The 14,078-nt window shown below is 42.2% G+C and overlaps 1 protein-coding gene across 2 annotated transcripts in view; it reads left to right on the forward strand.

Annotated features, from left to right (window-relative positions):
- The first annotated feature begins 689 nt into the window (after positions 1-689).
- LIPA (lipase A, lysosomal acid type) overlaps positions 690-14,078 on the forward strand; it is a 36,850-nt gene continuing 23,461 nt past the window's right edge. The window contains exons 1-3 of one of the 2 annotated variants that reach the window (XM_012765122.3): positions 690-845; positions 3,669-3,780; positions 4,895-5,012. In XM_012765122.3, coding sequence (XP_012620576.1) covers positions 3,670-3,780; positions 4,895-5,012 — 229 coding nt within the window. In that variant the 5' untranslated portion in view covers positions 690-845; position 3,669. Of the gene's footprint in view, positions 846-3,292; positions 3,420-3,668; positions 3,781-4,894; positions 5,013-14,078 lie in introns of those variants that run through there. The other variant, XM_012765130.3, reaches the window with a different exon arrangement.

Consider the following 14,078-nt stretch of genomic DNA (forward strand, 5'->3'; position numbering starts at 1 on the left):
TCCCCAGTGCCCACATGGCTCACCTCCTTCCTGTTTGTGCTCAGTTGTCACTTCATTGGAGAGTCCTTTCCTGATTACCATATACATAATACAGCATCCTCCATTGTCCCTTTCTCTGGTTTTGTTGTTGTTGCTGTTCATAGCACTAACCACCACTTCATGTGTTATATAGTTTTTCATGGTGTGTCTCTTCCCATTAGAATGTACGCAGGTGAACCAGGGACCTTGTGTGGTTGGTTTCTATATTCCCACTGTCTTACTAATGCCTGGCATTTAGGAGGTGCTCCATAAAATTTCTGGTGAATTAAACGATGAATAAATAATATGTACATATGGAATATTGTTATGCTTCTTCCTCTTTCCACAAATCTTTAACAATAAAAAATAAAATGTACAAAAGATTGCTTCGCGTCAGGCACAATGCTAAGCGTTTCATATGGAGCATATGATTTATTTTTATTTATAGAGCCCACATGCTCTGTGCCAGGTGCAGAGAGCGCCAGCCCAGCAGGAGCTCCGGGGGCTGAGCAGGAGGCGGCCGCTAGGAGACCGGGAGGGAGGCGAGCGGCTAGAGCGGGGCCCGCTCCTCCTGCCCGCCCACGGCGCATGCTCGCGGGGCCCCCCGGCTGCTTGGAAGCCGCGGCGCCGGGCGGGGGCGGAGCCTCGGCGGCACATCCCGGCGGCCCGCCGCTCTGGTTGGCTGCAAGAATAGCCTGAGCGGAGTAGCAGGCACCCGCCCTCCCGCCTAGGCCTCCCGGGTCCCCTGCCGGCCTCCTCCCTGCACTCCGGCCCCTGCGAGCTGGCACTGCTGCTCTGGACAGCGGCCCGGGAGGACGGCTCTCCAGGTGAGTGCCGGCCCCGCTGCGCAGCCAGGTGCGGGTGCGGCGTGGGAGCTGGTACCCGGCCGGCCACCACCTGGCGCCAGGGGAGGGCCGCGCCCCCGTGTCCCTGCAGGCCCGCAAGACCCTCAGCATTTGGACCCGGGGGATCTTGCCTGGGCTACCTGTATGTAGACTACCTTTTCTGCGGGCAGTGGCCCAAGGCATCTCCCAGGCATCCCCCAGGAGTCGGGGGCTCTCTCAACTTGCCCATCTTGCCCTGGGCGCACTCCACTTCCCTGGACAGGCGCTGTGGCTGGTCAGCGAAGCTACCCAGCGCTCCCTGACTGTGGGGTCAGCAGGAATTCCTGGCTGTGGAGACAGCCTGATTCCTAGCTCTCCTCTTTCCTCGTCCTCTCCTCGGGTTAGCTCCTCGGGTAGCCCGCCCTACCCCTCTTGTTAGCCAATGGCGTGGTAGAGAGCAGACTTGGGCATGGGTGCTGGTTAAAACCCCAGCACGACTGCTGTTTCGCCGGCTGACACTTTGCTTCCCGTACTTAGCCTGGATGAACCTCAGTTTCCTGAAAAATGAATTTCACAGTACTGCCATAGGGTTGGTGGAGTAATTGACAGGTTCGAAAGCGCCGCCTACGGTGTCTGGCGCAGCTCTAGAGCTTAATTTGTTGTTACTAGAAAGCCAAATAAATGACAGGCCGCGTTGGGCTTTCTTTTCTTTTGCCACTGAACTGTTGGACAGTCCCTATCCCAGTTTTCAAAACCTGTATTGTCCATCTGATAATGTGCGTGGCAATTCGCTAGGTCCTGGGGGTACAAAGTTGAATCAGACTCGGGCTCTGCCCTGTGGGCTGGCATGAAACGAAGGCGGATAAGGACTTAATTGGATTGTTACAAAGTCTAAAGAACTGAAATAAAGGTGATAGGAGAGCCCAGCAAAGCATACTGAACCCAGCCTGGAGATTTGTGGTGGTTTGGTTTTTTTCTCCTTTGAACTTCTCACTCGATCTCTGACTTTGTGAGAATCTTGACTTCTATGTTGAGAAACTAACTTAGTGTTGTGTTGGAAGGAACACTTAACCCGGTGTCATTTTCAGTTGAGTAGCATCAGCTGTTTACCCTCATGCAGATTCCTCTGAACAGCTGGTCCAGGGTTTGTAGGAAAAGCTCTGACTAGAAAGCAGCTACCAACAGATGTTTCATTGTTTTTGATTGTGGCTATACCTTTACTTTTTTTTCTTTTCAGTCTACTCCTTATTCTCTAGTACCAATGGCCTTTGGGGAGCTTGTATTTATGATAGCAAGTAGCCCAGGTCTGTACAATCCTTTCAGCTATCATAAAGAAATACACACTTGTAAGTAAAAGCAGTGGACTTGCATTGCCAATGAATATAGAAGATAACATTTGCTCCCATCTAGAATTTCAGGGTTCACTACTGCTTGGAAAAATAATTCCAGGCGAAATTGAATTAACAGAAAGGAGTCAAGTCACTTTTACAATTTCCTAAGAACCCGTTTTTAAGACTTATGAAATATTTGGCTTAAGCACAGTACTATTAAGGAAAAAACCAAAAGCCAGCAGTATCACGGTATTATTGACAGACAATAGCAGGGCATATGTCAATTGTACAATTTTGTAAGTTTTCACATATGTATACACCTGTGAAACCATCAGTGCACTCAGTATTTTGAACCTGTGCATCAACCCCCAAAATATTCCTTGTGCATACCCCTTAGTAATCCTTTCTTCCTACCCCTTTTCTCCCTAGGCAACCATTATCTGTTTTCTGTCAATATAGATTAGGTTGCATTTTCTAGAGTTTTATATAAATGGGATCAGATAGCATTTATTTATTTTGGTATGGCTTCTTTCTGTTAGCATAATTGAGATTCATCTATGTTGTGTTCATTCCTTTTTATTGCTGGGTAGTATGCATATACCGTAATTTGTTTATCCATTCGCCCATTTGGTGCATTTGAGTTTTTCCAATTTTTGGCTATTACAACTCTAATTATACATTATTAAAACTGCTCTAAACATTTATGTACACGTCTTTGTATGGGCATACATATGTGCTTCTTTTTAAGTGGTTATATTTATTTTTTAAAAAAGAGTGAGAATAGGTGGCCTGGGCCTTAATACTAGCTTTTCCTCTAACCATCTGGGTGTTCTTAAGAGAGTCACTTCACTTCACCTTTAATAGTCTGAAGATATATGCTGTGATTTTGAACCATCACTGCCAGAAACTAGGATGGTCTTTGTTGATGGTTGGAGTGCTTCTGGAGAGAAGGGTTGAATTCTTCCTCTCTGTTTATCTTGCAGGCTCTCTTTTCTTTCATTTCACTTTTTTCCCTTGAGTGACACATTTGAATGCTGACATATGATTTTGGGCAAAAAAGAGAAGTGGGTAGATAAGTGGGAGGAAGAGCTAATATTGGCCAAACTTAAAAATGTTTAAATCACAAGTGGAGGGGAAGAGGTAGAAAATATGCTCTGGAATTTTGTGGCACTTCCTTTTTTTCAACCTGTCCTCTTTTAAGTGTTGCTTTCTGTTATTTCTCCAGGAAAAATCTCTTAGCCTTGTGGTGAGTAGGTGGGTGGGTGTGCTGGACCCCAAAGATCACATAAACTGAGGTTGGGGAGGTTTCTTAGTAAAAAACAATTCCTCATTTTCTCCCTTCCAGATATGGCTGGAGCCATTTGGTTCGTTTTCATCCTTCACCTAACTTTTACTTGCCCTAAACCTGACTCAGATGTTTTATGGGAGCATTAACCTGCGAACATATTTTTGTGTAGCTAAATTCGGGCAAATAACAATAGACTGTTTTATACAGAATGAAAATGCAGCTGTTGGTGTTGGTGGTCTGTTTGGTCCTTGGGACGCTGCCTTCCGAGGGGTCCAGCGGGACACGGGCAGCTGTGGATCCTGAAGCAAACATGAATGTGGTAAGTTTCTCAAAGTCATGTGCTTTTCAAATGCATCCGTGACAAATGTTATTTTCTTAAATCTGGTGATATGGGCTCCATGAAGCCACAACTCTGATCTCTTTATAGCTACTGTGCTTTTCACTTTATCTGAATCTTAGATCCAGTTTGCTAGACTTTTCTCACCAGGAAATGCATATTTAACAAACCTCATTTTTACCAATATATATACTTCTTAATGAGATAAACAATAGTTTTTATTAATTAATTTAATTTTTAAGTCTTACTGAATTTGTTTAAAGAATAATAAAAAAGTGTCCAAGCTTTGCAAGAACATTACTATTACTGAATGCTGGTTTTAGAATACATTGAACAAAGATTGTGATTAACAATGTCCAGAAAACATATTCAATGCAAAAGTCAAAGGGTCTGGAAAAAAAATTTTTAAAAACAAATAGGCAGAAATAACTACTTGATTAGTATGTTAATTAAAATATTTCAAAGTTAATAATCATAAGTAAAATAATGAAATCTGGGAATACTTCATTTAGAAACAAAATATTGGGAAAATACAGATTATACAAGAAAACAGCAGCTTTAAAATAGATGATGCAGTCACCCAATTGAAGTCAGGCAACTTTAGGGACGTTGAGAGAAATTCATAGTGAATCCAGTGACCTGATAAAGGGTTTTATTTCTTATCCTAAATCTTTTTATTATGCTGGTGGGCTCAGAGGGGTCTCACCTCTAAAGTCTGAGCAAAATGGGGTCTGAGCATGGTGGTTTTTATATGATACAAAATTTCTTTATTCTTGTCCTAAATCTTTTCTTTTAAAAAATTCTTTCCTATAAGGATAATAAACTTAAATCCTTTCAATCCTAGAATGATGAAACCAACATTTACCCAAACAATTGTGGGTAGAACACATGGGTAGAACAAGTAGAGGATTTACTCTTGTGATGGAACATTGGCTGCTAGATTGAGCAGACCAAAATTTCAGTAACAATTGATTACTTAAATAATTAAGAATGGAGAAAGTCATTGACATTTTACCTTCTCCTTTCTTTGCCTGCTAATGTGGGAGATGATGTCAGATTCTGTCCACAGAATTTCCATTGTCCTTTTTCTCTGCAGAGTGAAATAATCTCTTACTGGGGATTCCCTAGTGAGGAACACCTGGTTGAGACAGAAGATGGGTATATCCTGTGCCTTCACCGAATCCCTCATGGGAGGAAGGACCATTCTGACAAAGGTATGGGTGTTTTCAGTGGTGAGATAGGAAAGCTCTTAAAAGTAACAACATTGCTGGAATTTGATCAGTTTTTGTATCAGTAACCAAGTTCATATTTATCTTGAAAACATTTGAAATGGGATTATTTTTAGAACAAAGTACTAAACATGTCACATTTCTGCAAGGCATAGAAAAAACACTTTCTTTTAAAAAAGTAAGGACAAGAGTCATCTAATTTCATATTTTGCTTAAAGTTTCGAAGATTGGATTCATTTGAGGATATGCTAAAATCTCTGTTTTCTGTTTTAAAGAAGCATCTTATTTAATGAAATGTTTTGAATATTAAGTAGATAGCTTTTGCTATTTGAAGATTATTTACTTTTTCGAATAGGTAATGTATTCATGTAGTCCAAAAATCAAAGAGAATGAAAAAATACACGATGAAATACTTTCCTCCTATTTCATTCCCCACTTCCAATTTTTTATGTATCTGTCTAAAATCTCTTCGTTTTTCATCTTTTTATCTCCAAAAATCTCATTAGAAACAAATAAAAACATAGATTTTTATTTTTCCCTTGCCTCCCTTTTAATACAAAGGGAGTGTATTCATCTTTGGATTTTCTACTTAATATCTTAGTGATCTTTTCATACAATTAATAGGATACTTATTCTTCAGATATGTAGTATTCTACAATATAGCTGTATCATGATTTATTTAACAAGTGTCCTATTAATGAGCATTTGTGCTATTTCCAGTCTTCTGCTAACAAATATTGCTGCTGTAAATAACCTTTTATGTGTGCAAGTTAGGTATAAGATACATTTCCAGAAATAAAATTTTTGGGTCAGAGGATGTATGCATTTGATAGATATTGTTAAATTGTTTCTATGTGCACTCATGCTAATAATTACTCTCACCAATATATGAAGTCCTTGTACTTTGGCTTAAAAAGCATATATGTAAATATATACATATATGTATATATATTTTTTCTCTCACTCATTTTATAACTCAAGCAAAACTGAGGTTTCCAATGCAGATTGAGGAATTTCTAGACAGACTACTTGAAACTATTAAACATATTTCAGAATAAGGATGAGGGAATTCATGCTGAGAGAATTCACTTCCTCTCCTTTTTCTATATCCACCTCCAGGCTTCTTTCTCCACGTAGCAATTAAAACACGTAGGGCCACATGCCCTACTTGTGTGTATCACACCATTGCAGGTGACAGTGCCCTAGAGTGCAGTGCCCTAGAGTATGAGGAAGGTGGGCATGAGTCCTGATACGCTCCCAGGTGGTAGGAAGACCAGTCGGGGAACCTTGGTGTAGAGCTGGCTCTGCCCTGATTCATGGTGTGCTTTTGCCTTTGTGAGTCTTGCATTCTTTATCTGTAAAAGCAGTCAATTGACTAGGGTGATCTTGAAGTTCCTGTATAGTTCTTATGAATCTCAGGTTCTGTAGGTTATATTCTTTATTTTACTTTTTGTTATGTTTTGTTTTTTGTTTTTTTTAGGCAAGGGTGTTGAAGGGTGGGGAAAAAACTCTTGGTCTTCAGAATGGGGAACATAGACTGAAAGTACTCTAAGCTAAATCTGTCATAGCATTAGATCCCCATGTTCTTTCTCTGTTCTGAGATTGCCACCCCTGAGATTGTCATTAGGGGACAAATGACGTGTATAATACCTGTCATGAGCTAACCTCAGAGGAGAGTTCTCAAGGAAATCTGTGATGAATGACTTAGTTCTCTAAGGCTGCAGCCCCCAACCCCTGGGCTGTGGACTGTTACTGGTACCTGATTCCTAACAGGCCACACAGCAGGAGGTGAGTGGCAGGCAAGTGATCAGTGGCAGCATTAGATTCTCATTGGAGCTCAAGCCCTACTGTAAACTGCACATATGAGGGATCTAGGTTGCACGTTCATTATGAGAATCTAATGCCTGATGATCTGAGGTGAAGCTGAGACGGTGATGCTAGTGCTGGGGAGCAGCTGCAAAATTATCCTGAAACTATCCCCCCTCCTCCCCCATATCTGTGGAAAAATTATCTTCCATGAAACTGGTCCCTGGTGCCAAAAAGGTTGGGGACTGCTGCTATAAAGGAATTGTGATTTTCCTGAGAATTGCATAGGTGCTTTTCTGATAATTTACATTTCCATGGTCCAAGGCAGAGCCTGGGACAGAGGCTCTTTACTGTCCTTTACTCCTGTTCAAGAGTGATGTTGTTGTCAAAAAGAATAGATGTTTCACATCCCAAATAGAACTCATCTTCTCATGCATCGCCACTTCCTCTTCTGACTTCCTCCTCTATTAATAGCACCACCCTCCTCCTAATGACCTTGGCTGGAAACTGCAGAATCATTCTTTACTCCAATCCTCAAGTAGCTGTCAGGTCTCCTCTACGCTACTCACAGTAAATCGCTTCAGTTCATCTTTTTCTTTGCTTTTCCTGCACACCTGAAATAAAGTCAGAAGCTGAGAGAGTCTTCAGCTACTTCCATTTCCAAGGCTCTCCATATATTAAAAAAAGAAAGAATTTCAAAATAAGAATATGGATATTCAGTCTGCTTATAATTTAAGAAACTAATGCTTTTAATATATACACAACATAACACCAAACATCTGTACTACTTGCAAGTAATTACAAGATCTATGAAAAAATTATTTACTTATTGCTGTCATGTTCCTCGTGGAGCCTGAATTTACAGCTGAAGGGTGAGCCTCTCTCAGTCCTGTGGCAGTGGCCTCTCAACTGTACCCGTAGTCTTACTTGGAGATCACTGGAGGTTTTTTTTTTATGAACACAGGGCTGGGCCACATGGCTCCTCTGCCTATGTTCACTTACAAGATTTACCAGCTGCTCTTCTCTCTGCTGGCCTCCCTGTTCTCATCTGTCCTATACGGTTTTGGAGGATTAAGCTTCTTAAAACCCAGCCATGATTATGTGATTTTGCCATTCAACAATCTTCAGGGGTTTAATGAATAAAGATGCACGCCTTTCCTTAATACTCTGTCTTAGCTGTTTTCAATGCCTTTCACCCTCATTTTATACAGTAGCAGCCCTTGGCCACCCGTGGAGTAAATGTGTACTGTTTCCCACTGCTAAGCAACCTTATCAAGTGTTGATCTACCCTTGCTTCTTGCTGACTCCTTCAGGGAATTGAAATTCAGAAATTAATCATTTTTAGAGAAGTGGTTCTGTTTTTGTCTGCTCAGCCTTATTTCAGAGAATCATGGGGTGTTAGTGCTAGAAGGATCTGATTCCTGCCTGGGCCAGGGATTCGGAGAGCTTGTATTTTTAACACACTCCCCTGGTGGATTCCAAGGTAAAATTTTGGGGTTTGGCAACCTGTGTTCTAGACCAACACCCTCGTATTACTGGGTAAGAGAGCCAGGCTCAAAGAGGGAAAGGGATTTGCCTCTGGTAGAAGGGCCATGGCCCAACAACTGAGACTACAGACTCTGTGTTCTTTGACCTAGAGAATGTGGTCTTATGTAATAAGTATTGACCAAGTTGATCCCATGATAGTCAGACTATATATTTTTTTGGCTAAAACAAGGAAATACATGCTGCTGGTCTTGCATAAAATATATAAAATAGCAACAACAACAAGGCATGTTTAGTCTTCACCCAACTAGGAAATTGGCCATTTGTCAAAGCACTAAGAGTGGAACATTTGTATGTGAAAAGTTATGAATCTTCTGGCCCTGCGGGTGAAGTAGCTTTCTGGACTGTGAAGGCCTGGAGCAGATACCTTCAGGATGCAAAAACAGGCCTTAGCAAAGACTCCCTGAGGGTTGCTCATTAGCTTTTTAAGTATTCACAGTGTGGCTTATGACCATTGGCCTGTATTTTGCTTTGATTGTTTTAGGTTTCTGACTGATTTCTGGATTCTTCTTATTTTTCTTTCCTTACAGAAACTCTTCATTCCTTTAAAAATTTTTTTTAAGACAGGGTCTCACTCTGTTGCCAGGGGCTAGAGTGTAGTGGCCTCATTGTAGCTCATTGCACCCTCAAACTCCTGGGCTCAAGCAATCCTCTTGCCTCAGCCTCCTGAGTATCTGGGACTAAGGTGAGTGCCACCACACTCAGCTAACTTTTAAAATTTGTTGTAGAGATAGGGTCTTGCTGTGTTTCTCAGGGTGGTCTCGAATTCCTGGCCTCAAGCAGTCCTCTTCCCTTGGCCTCCTAGAGTGCTAGGATTATAGGTGTAGCCTTGATAATCTGGGATATAAATTTTTGCCCCTGGTGGCACTGAACAGATGTGGGTTCATTAATCACTACCTGAGTTTGGTGCCTCAGGCTGAGGTCTAGGCTTGCTTGGTGCTCTGATGGCACTTTGGGTAGGAGATGGTGTCCAGACCCTTTGCCTAGCCGAGAAGCATACATTAGTGTCAACTGTGCAGTTTGTCTCATATACCCAGGGGAAGGCTGGAGCAAAGAGCTGAATGGAAGGGGATAGAGTGCTCTGTCCTGTCCCCTTTCCTCCTCTTTCTCTTCCTCTTTGTTACCCACTCTGACCTGTCCTCTGTCCTCAACCTAAATGTCACTTTACGGAGGATTTCTCCAGCTGCTCACACCAGGTCAGGCCCCTGGCCACGTGTCCTCATAGCTATCCGTGTTTTTCTTCTATAGCAGTGAAGACAATAAGCATTAACCTACATAGGCAATGATGTGTATGACCTCTGCCTCCTCCACCAGACCATGAGCTCTGTGGGGGCCAAAGCTTTTTCTGACTCTGTTTACCTGATAATCCCTCCAGCCCAAGGCTGTAGTCTACCCAGGCAAGCACCTGCAGCCTTCCTGGGACTGGAGTGAGCAAAGCATTGAAACTTTATGGTATTCTTTGTGCAAGGCTACACTGTGGTAAGGATTCCCTACTTCTAGGCTCAGTGTCTCCCACAAACACAACTTGGGGGCTTCCTGTGGTATTGCCTAGTGGTTAAGGCGAGCATGCGAACAGGGGCCAGCCTTGGCCTTAGGTTCTGGCTCTACTACTTTAACCAGCTGTGTGATGTTGTAAATTTTCTTCACCTCTCTGAGTTTTACTTTCTTCATCATTAGAGAGGAAGGATAATACTTGTCACTTCATAGGTTGTTATAAAAATGAGATAAAATAAGGCCTATGAAGCATTTTATGTAGTATAAATGCAAGCTGTGGTTTCTGTTTTTAATGTTTTCATATCATCATGGATTTGATGGTAAGCTCTGATGTCTGTTTCCTCAGGACCCATTCTTCCCTGACAGGGATTGTATTCTAAGCTATAAGGAAAGCAGGAAAATTCTTATGCTGAGATTTGTTTACTACAGGCAGAAGTTGCTGAAGTGAGAAATGTACTAGATAGAACCATGTCTAGGGGTCAGGTGACCAATGCCATCACCTCTGGCCAGGTGTCCCCCACAGGTGCTTCACTCCATGGACCAGAGCTACATTATTTTCCACCATTCAGCCTATAGCGAAGCTCTGTGAATTCAAGTAGCTATAATGCAAAGCTGTCTGAGGACAGGCTGTGGTGGCAGAGAGGGCCAGGGGAGGCAGAAAGGCAGTTTGGCATGGAGATGACAGGCACTCTGGTATCACATGACCTGGGTTTGGTTCCCAGCTCCACCGTATACTAATTGTGTGTCATGGGGAAAATTATTTATTCTCTCTAGGCCTCCGAGTCCCCAAAGTAGGAAGAATGATGTAAATGGCCTGGCATCACCCTGGGTACATGGTAAACACTAACTAAAACAATGCCCCAGAAAGGGTATATGGTCTACGTTGTGTGTGTGGAGAGAATATGTGATCCCCCCCCCCTTTTATTTATTCCTTCATTATTTCATTTATTTAACAAATTTTTATCTCATGTGTGCCATGTGCCAGATTCAGCACTAGGTGCTGTGGGCGCTGCAGTGACCAAGACGGAGCAGGTCGCTGCTGCCTTCGTGTTGCTTAATGATCAGAGTGACTCTGTTGCTGGTGGTGGGGAGAACAGCACTCTGAGGGATGGGACGGTTTTCTTCCCCGCTGTGTGATGTGGGGTGCTCTTGTGTTCACTCCCGTAGGTCTCCTCCTTTCCAGCAGAACAACTGTGCAGCGTGAGTGCAGTGATCTGGACTGTGGCAGAGCCCACACCTCTTTCTGAACGTGTCCCGTGGACAGGCGGGTGTGATTCCCTGTGCCCTGTGTGAATCACCAGGTGAATTCTCATGCAGTCTAGGACATAAGAACTCTCGTTACCCCTTACTTTACAGATGAGGAAATAGAGGTTTGTAGGGATTCATTAACTTGCTCAAGATAAAGCAGCTGGTTGGTGGTGAAGACAGGAGTCACAGCCTGCAATGGAGTCCTTGCCCACCGTGCTCTCCTCAGGCCTGGGGACTGCTGCAGTGTCCTTTATGATAAAGTCACACTGTGGAAAGTGTCTGATTTAGATGACCTGCACACCAGCTTCTATTGCTCACATTCCTGGGATAAATGCATAGGAGATGAGCCTGTCCTTATGCACTCCAGTGGATACCAGGCAGATGGCTACGGCTTCCTAGCAAAGTTATTTATTGATAATGTTTGGGGCTGTTTTATGAGACCAACTGTTCAAACTAGAATTAGACTATAAAACTTCACCAGTAGCTCTCTGCTTTGGATAAATGAAGGTCTACTCTTAATCATTCTTGACAGGGAGGCCATAGAACTACCTTCAGGGAGCTGTTAGATGCTGGCCAGTGTCCGGCTGGCCTCTTCCTGGGCATTGCAGGTGGCACGCTCTTCTCTGGGCCAGCTCGGTGGAGCAGGGCCTGGCTGTACTCCTTTGTTAGAGGAATACCAGCTTGAACACAGCTATAGATAGGCTGAATCAGAATAGCCAGGGAAGCTTATCAAAAACAAATATTTCCAGGCTCTGTCCTTGTAGTACCTGATTCTCTGAATCAGGGCCAGGACCAAGAATATGTCTGTTTCATAAGTTCCCTGGTGATTTCGATATAGAGCCAGTTTTAAGAAATGGTGCATGGCTTGCTATGAAATGGCTGGACACAAACTGAATACGTATATGCACACCCCCTCTCCTCTGATACTTTATTTTTATATGATGTTTTTCTTTAGAACGTTGATTAAAAACAAGGACTTTGGAATGAAGCAGGCTTTGGTTTCAATTCTGGCACATTGCTAGCTGAGTGTTCATGGGCAGGTTATTTATCTTCTCTCTCCACACATAGGTTATTTCATCTTTCAAATGTGGGTGGATCTTAATATCTTTTAAAACAAAACATAATGCCTGACACATGATTAGTAGCTGTTGTGATAAATACTAGTAATAGTGACAAATCATCCAGATGTCAGAATGCTTGCTAGGTTCTTGTTTAATGAGTGGAACAGATTCAGGAAAGCTCTAAGCCCTAGAGCTTTTGGTGATTTAGAGTCTGTCTTCAGATGGTTGCACCAGTCCTTGGACTTTGGGTTTTTCCAGTGCTAAGGACTTCACTTTGCTGGGTATTGAGCTTCCTTGGATTGTCTAGTGCCATGGAACATTTAGTACCGTATAAAGTACAGGGCTCTTGTGACTTTGCATTACTCAGTGTGAATTAGTAGGAATGTGTGTGCATCATATGCAGGGTCCTCATTGCCATTTTGTCTAGAACCTGCCATCACACAGAAAGGGCTACCTTATGTCCTTGTGATTACATTGGGCCTACCTGGAAGTCCATCTCAAGATCTCCCCATCTCAAGATCCTAAATCACATCTGCAAAATTACTTTTGCCATGTAAGGTAACATAGTCACATATTCTGGGAATTAGGATGTGGATATCTTTAGGGGACATTATTCCACCTATCACACCAACCCAGAGAGCTGTTAAGGAATTTATCTGAGTAAATGCCTGTCAAGTGCTTAATATAGTACATAACACATATTCAACACTTAGGATACTCTTACTGTAACTATGATGATAGTACCTGGACTAAAGATTTCCACTTATGTTCTAATAATATTTTATTACATGTATAGTTGACTCTTGAATAATGTTGGGGATAGGGGTAATGGCCTCCCCAGCAGTTGAAAATCTGCATATAACTTTTGAGTCCCCCTAAAATTAACTACCCAAAATTAGCCTACTGTTGACTGGAAGCCTTACTGATAACAAAAATAGTAGGTTAACACACATTTTGTATATTTTATGTATTATGTATCATATTTTTAAAATAAATTAAGCTAGAGAAAAGAAAATGTTATTAAGAAAATCATGAGAAAGAGAAAATATATTTACTATTCATTAAGTGGAAGTGGATCATCATAAACGTCTTCATCCTCATTATCTATATGGAAGAGGAGGGGTTTGTCTTGCTGTTTCAGGGGTGGCAGAGGTAGAGGAGGGAGGGGGAGGCAGGCAAACTTGGTGTAACTTTATGAAAATACATTGTAAGTTCTGTCTTTTTTGCTTTTTCATTTCTCTAAAAATGTTTCTATAGAGTACCAGTTCTTCTTCCACCATTTGCTTTAGCTTCAGCACCTGTATCATAGAAGCACCCATGCTGCAAGATAAGTCAAAAGCAATCTTGAATAATCAGAACCCCTCTGCCAGATTGTGTAATGTCAATTTGTTTTTTGACACTGCTTTCTCTACATCTTTTTCCTCATCGTCTAGCACTGGTTTGGAAGCATGCATCTCCATCGCTCATCTTCTGTTAATTTCTCTGGTGGTGTCTATTAGTTTTTGAAGTTCTCCCAGATTCATGTCTTGAAACCCTTTACACCCCAACTCGTTTGCCATGTCTACAGTTTCTTTCATGATTTCCTTGATTGGCTCTGTCATAAATCCTGTGAAGTCATGTGGAATATCTGGACATAGTTTTCTCCAGCAGGAGTTTATTATTTTGGGATTGAGAGATTTTATGGCTTTTTCTAGCATTTTCAATGGTGTAATCCTTCCAGACTTTCATGGTGTTCTCTTTATTGGAGTTCTCTTCCATAGCATCGATAATCCTTTTCCATAGAGCACTGTGTGTAATGAGCCTTATGACCCCTTGATCTAGAGGCTGAATCAGAGCCATTGTGTTTGGGGAAAAGTAGACCACTTTGACACCTTCAGGGTTCTGAGTGGCTAGGGGC

The sequence above is a fragment of the Microcebus murinus genome, chromosome 14, assembly GCF_040939455.1.
Source record: "Microcebus murinus isolate Inina chromosome 14, M.murinus_Inina_mat1.0, whole genome shotgun sequence".
Lineage (NCBI taxonomy): Eukaryota > Metazoa > Chordata > Mammalia > Primates > Cheirogaleidae > Microcebus > Microcebus murinus.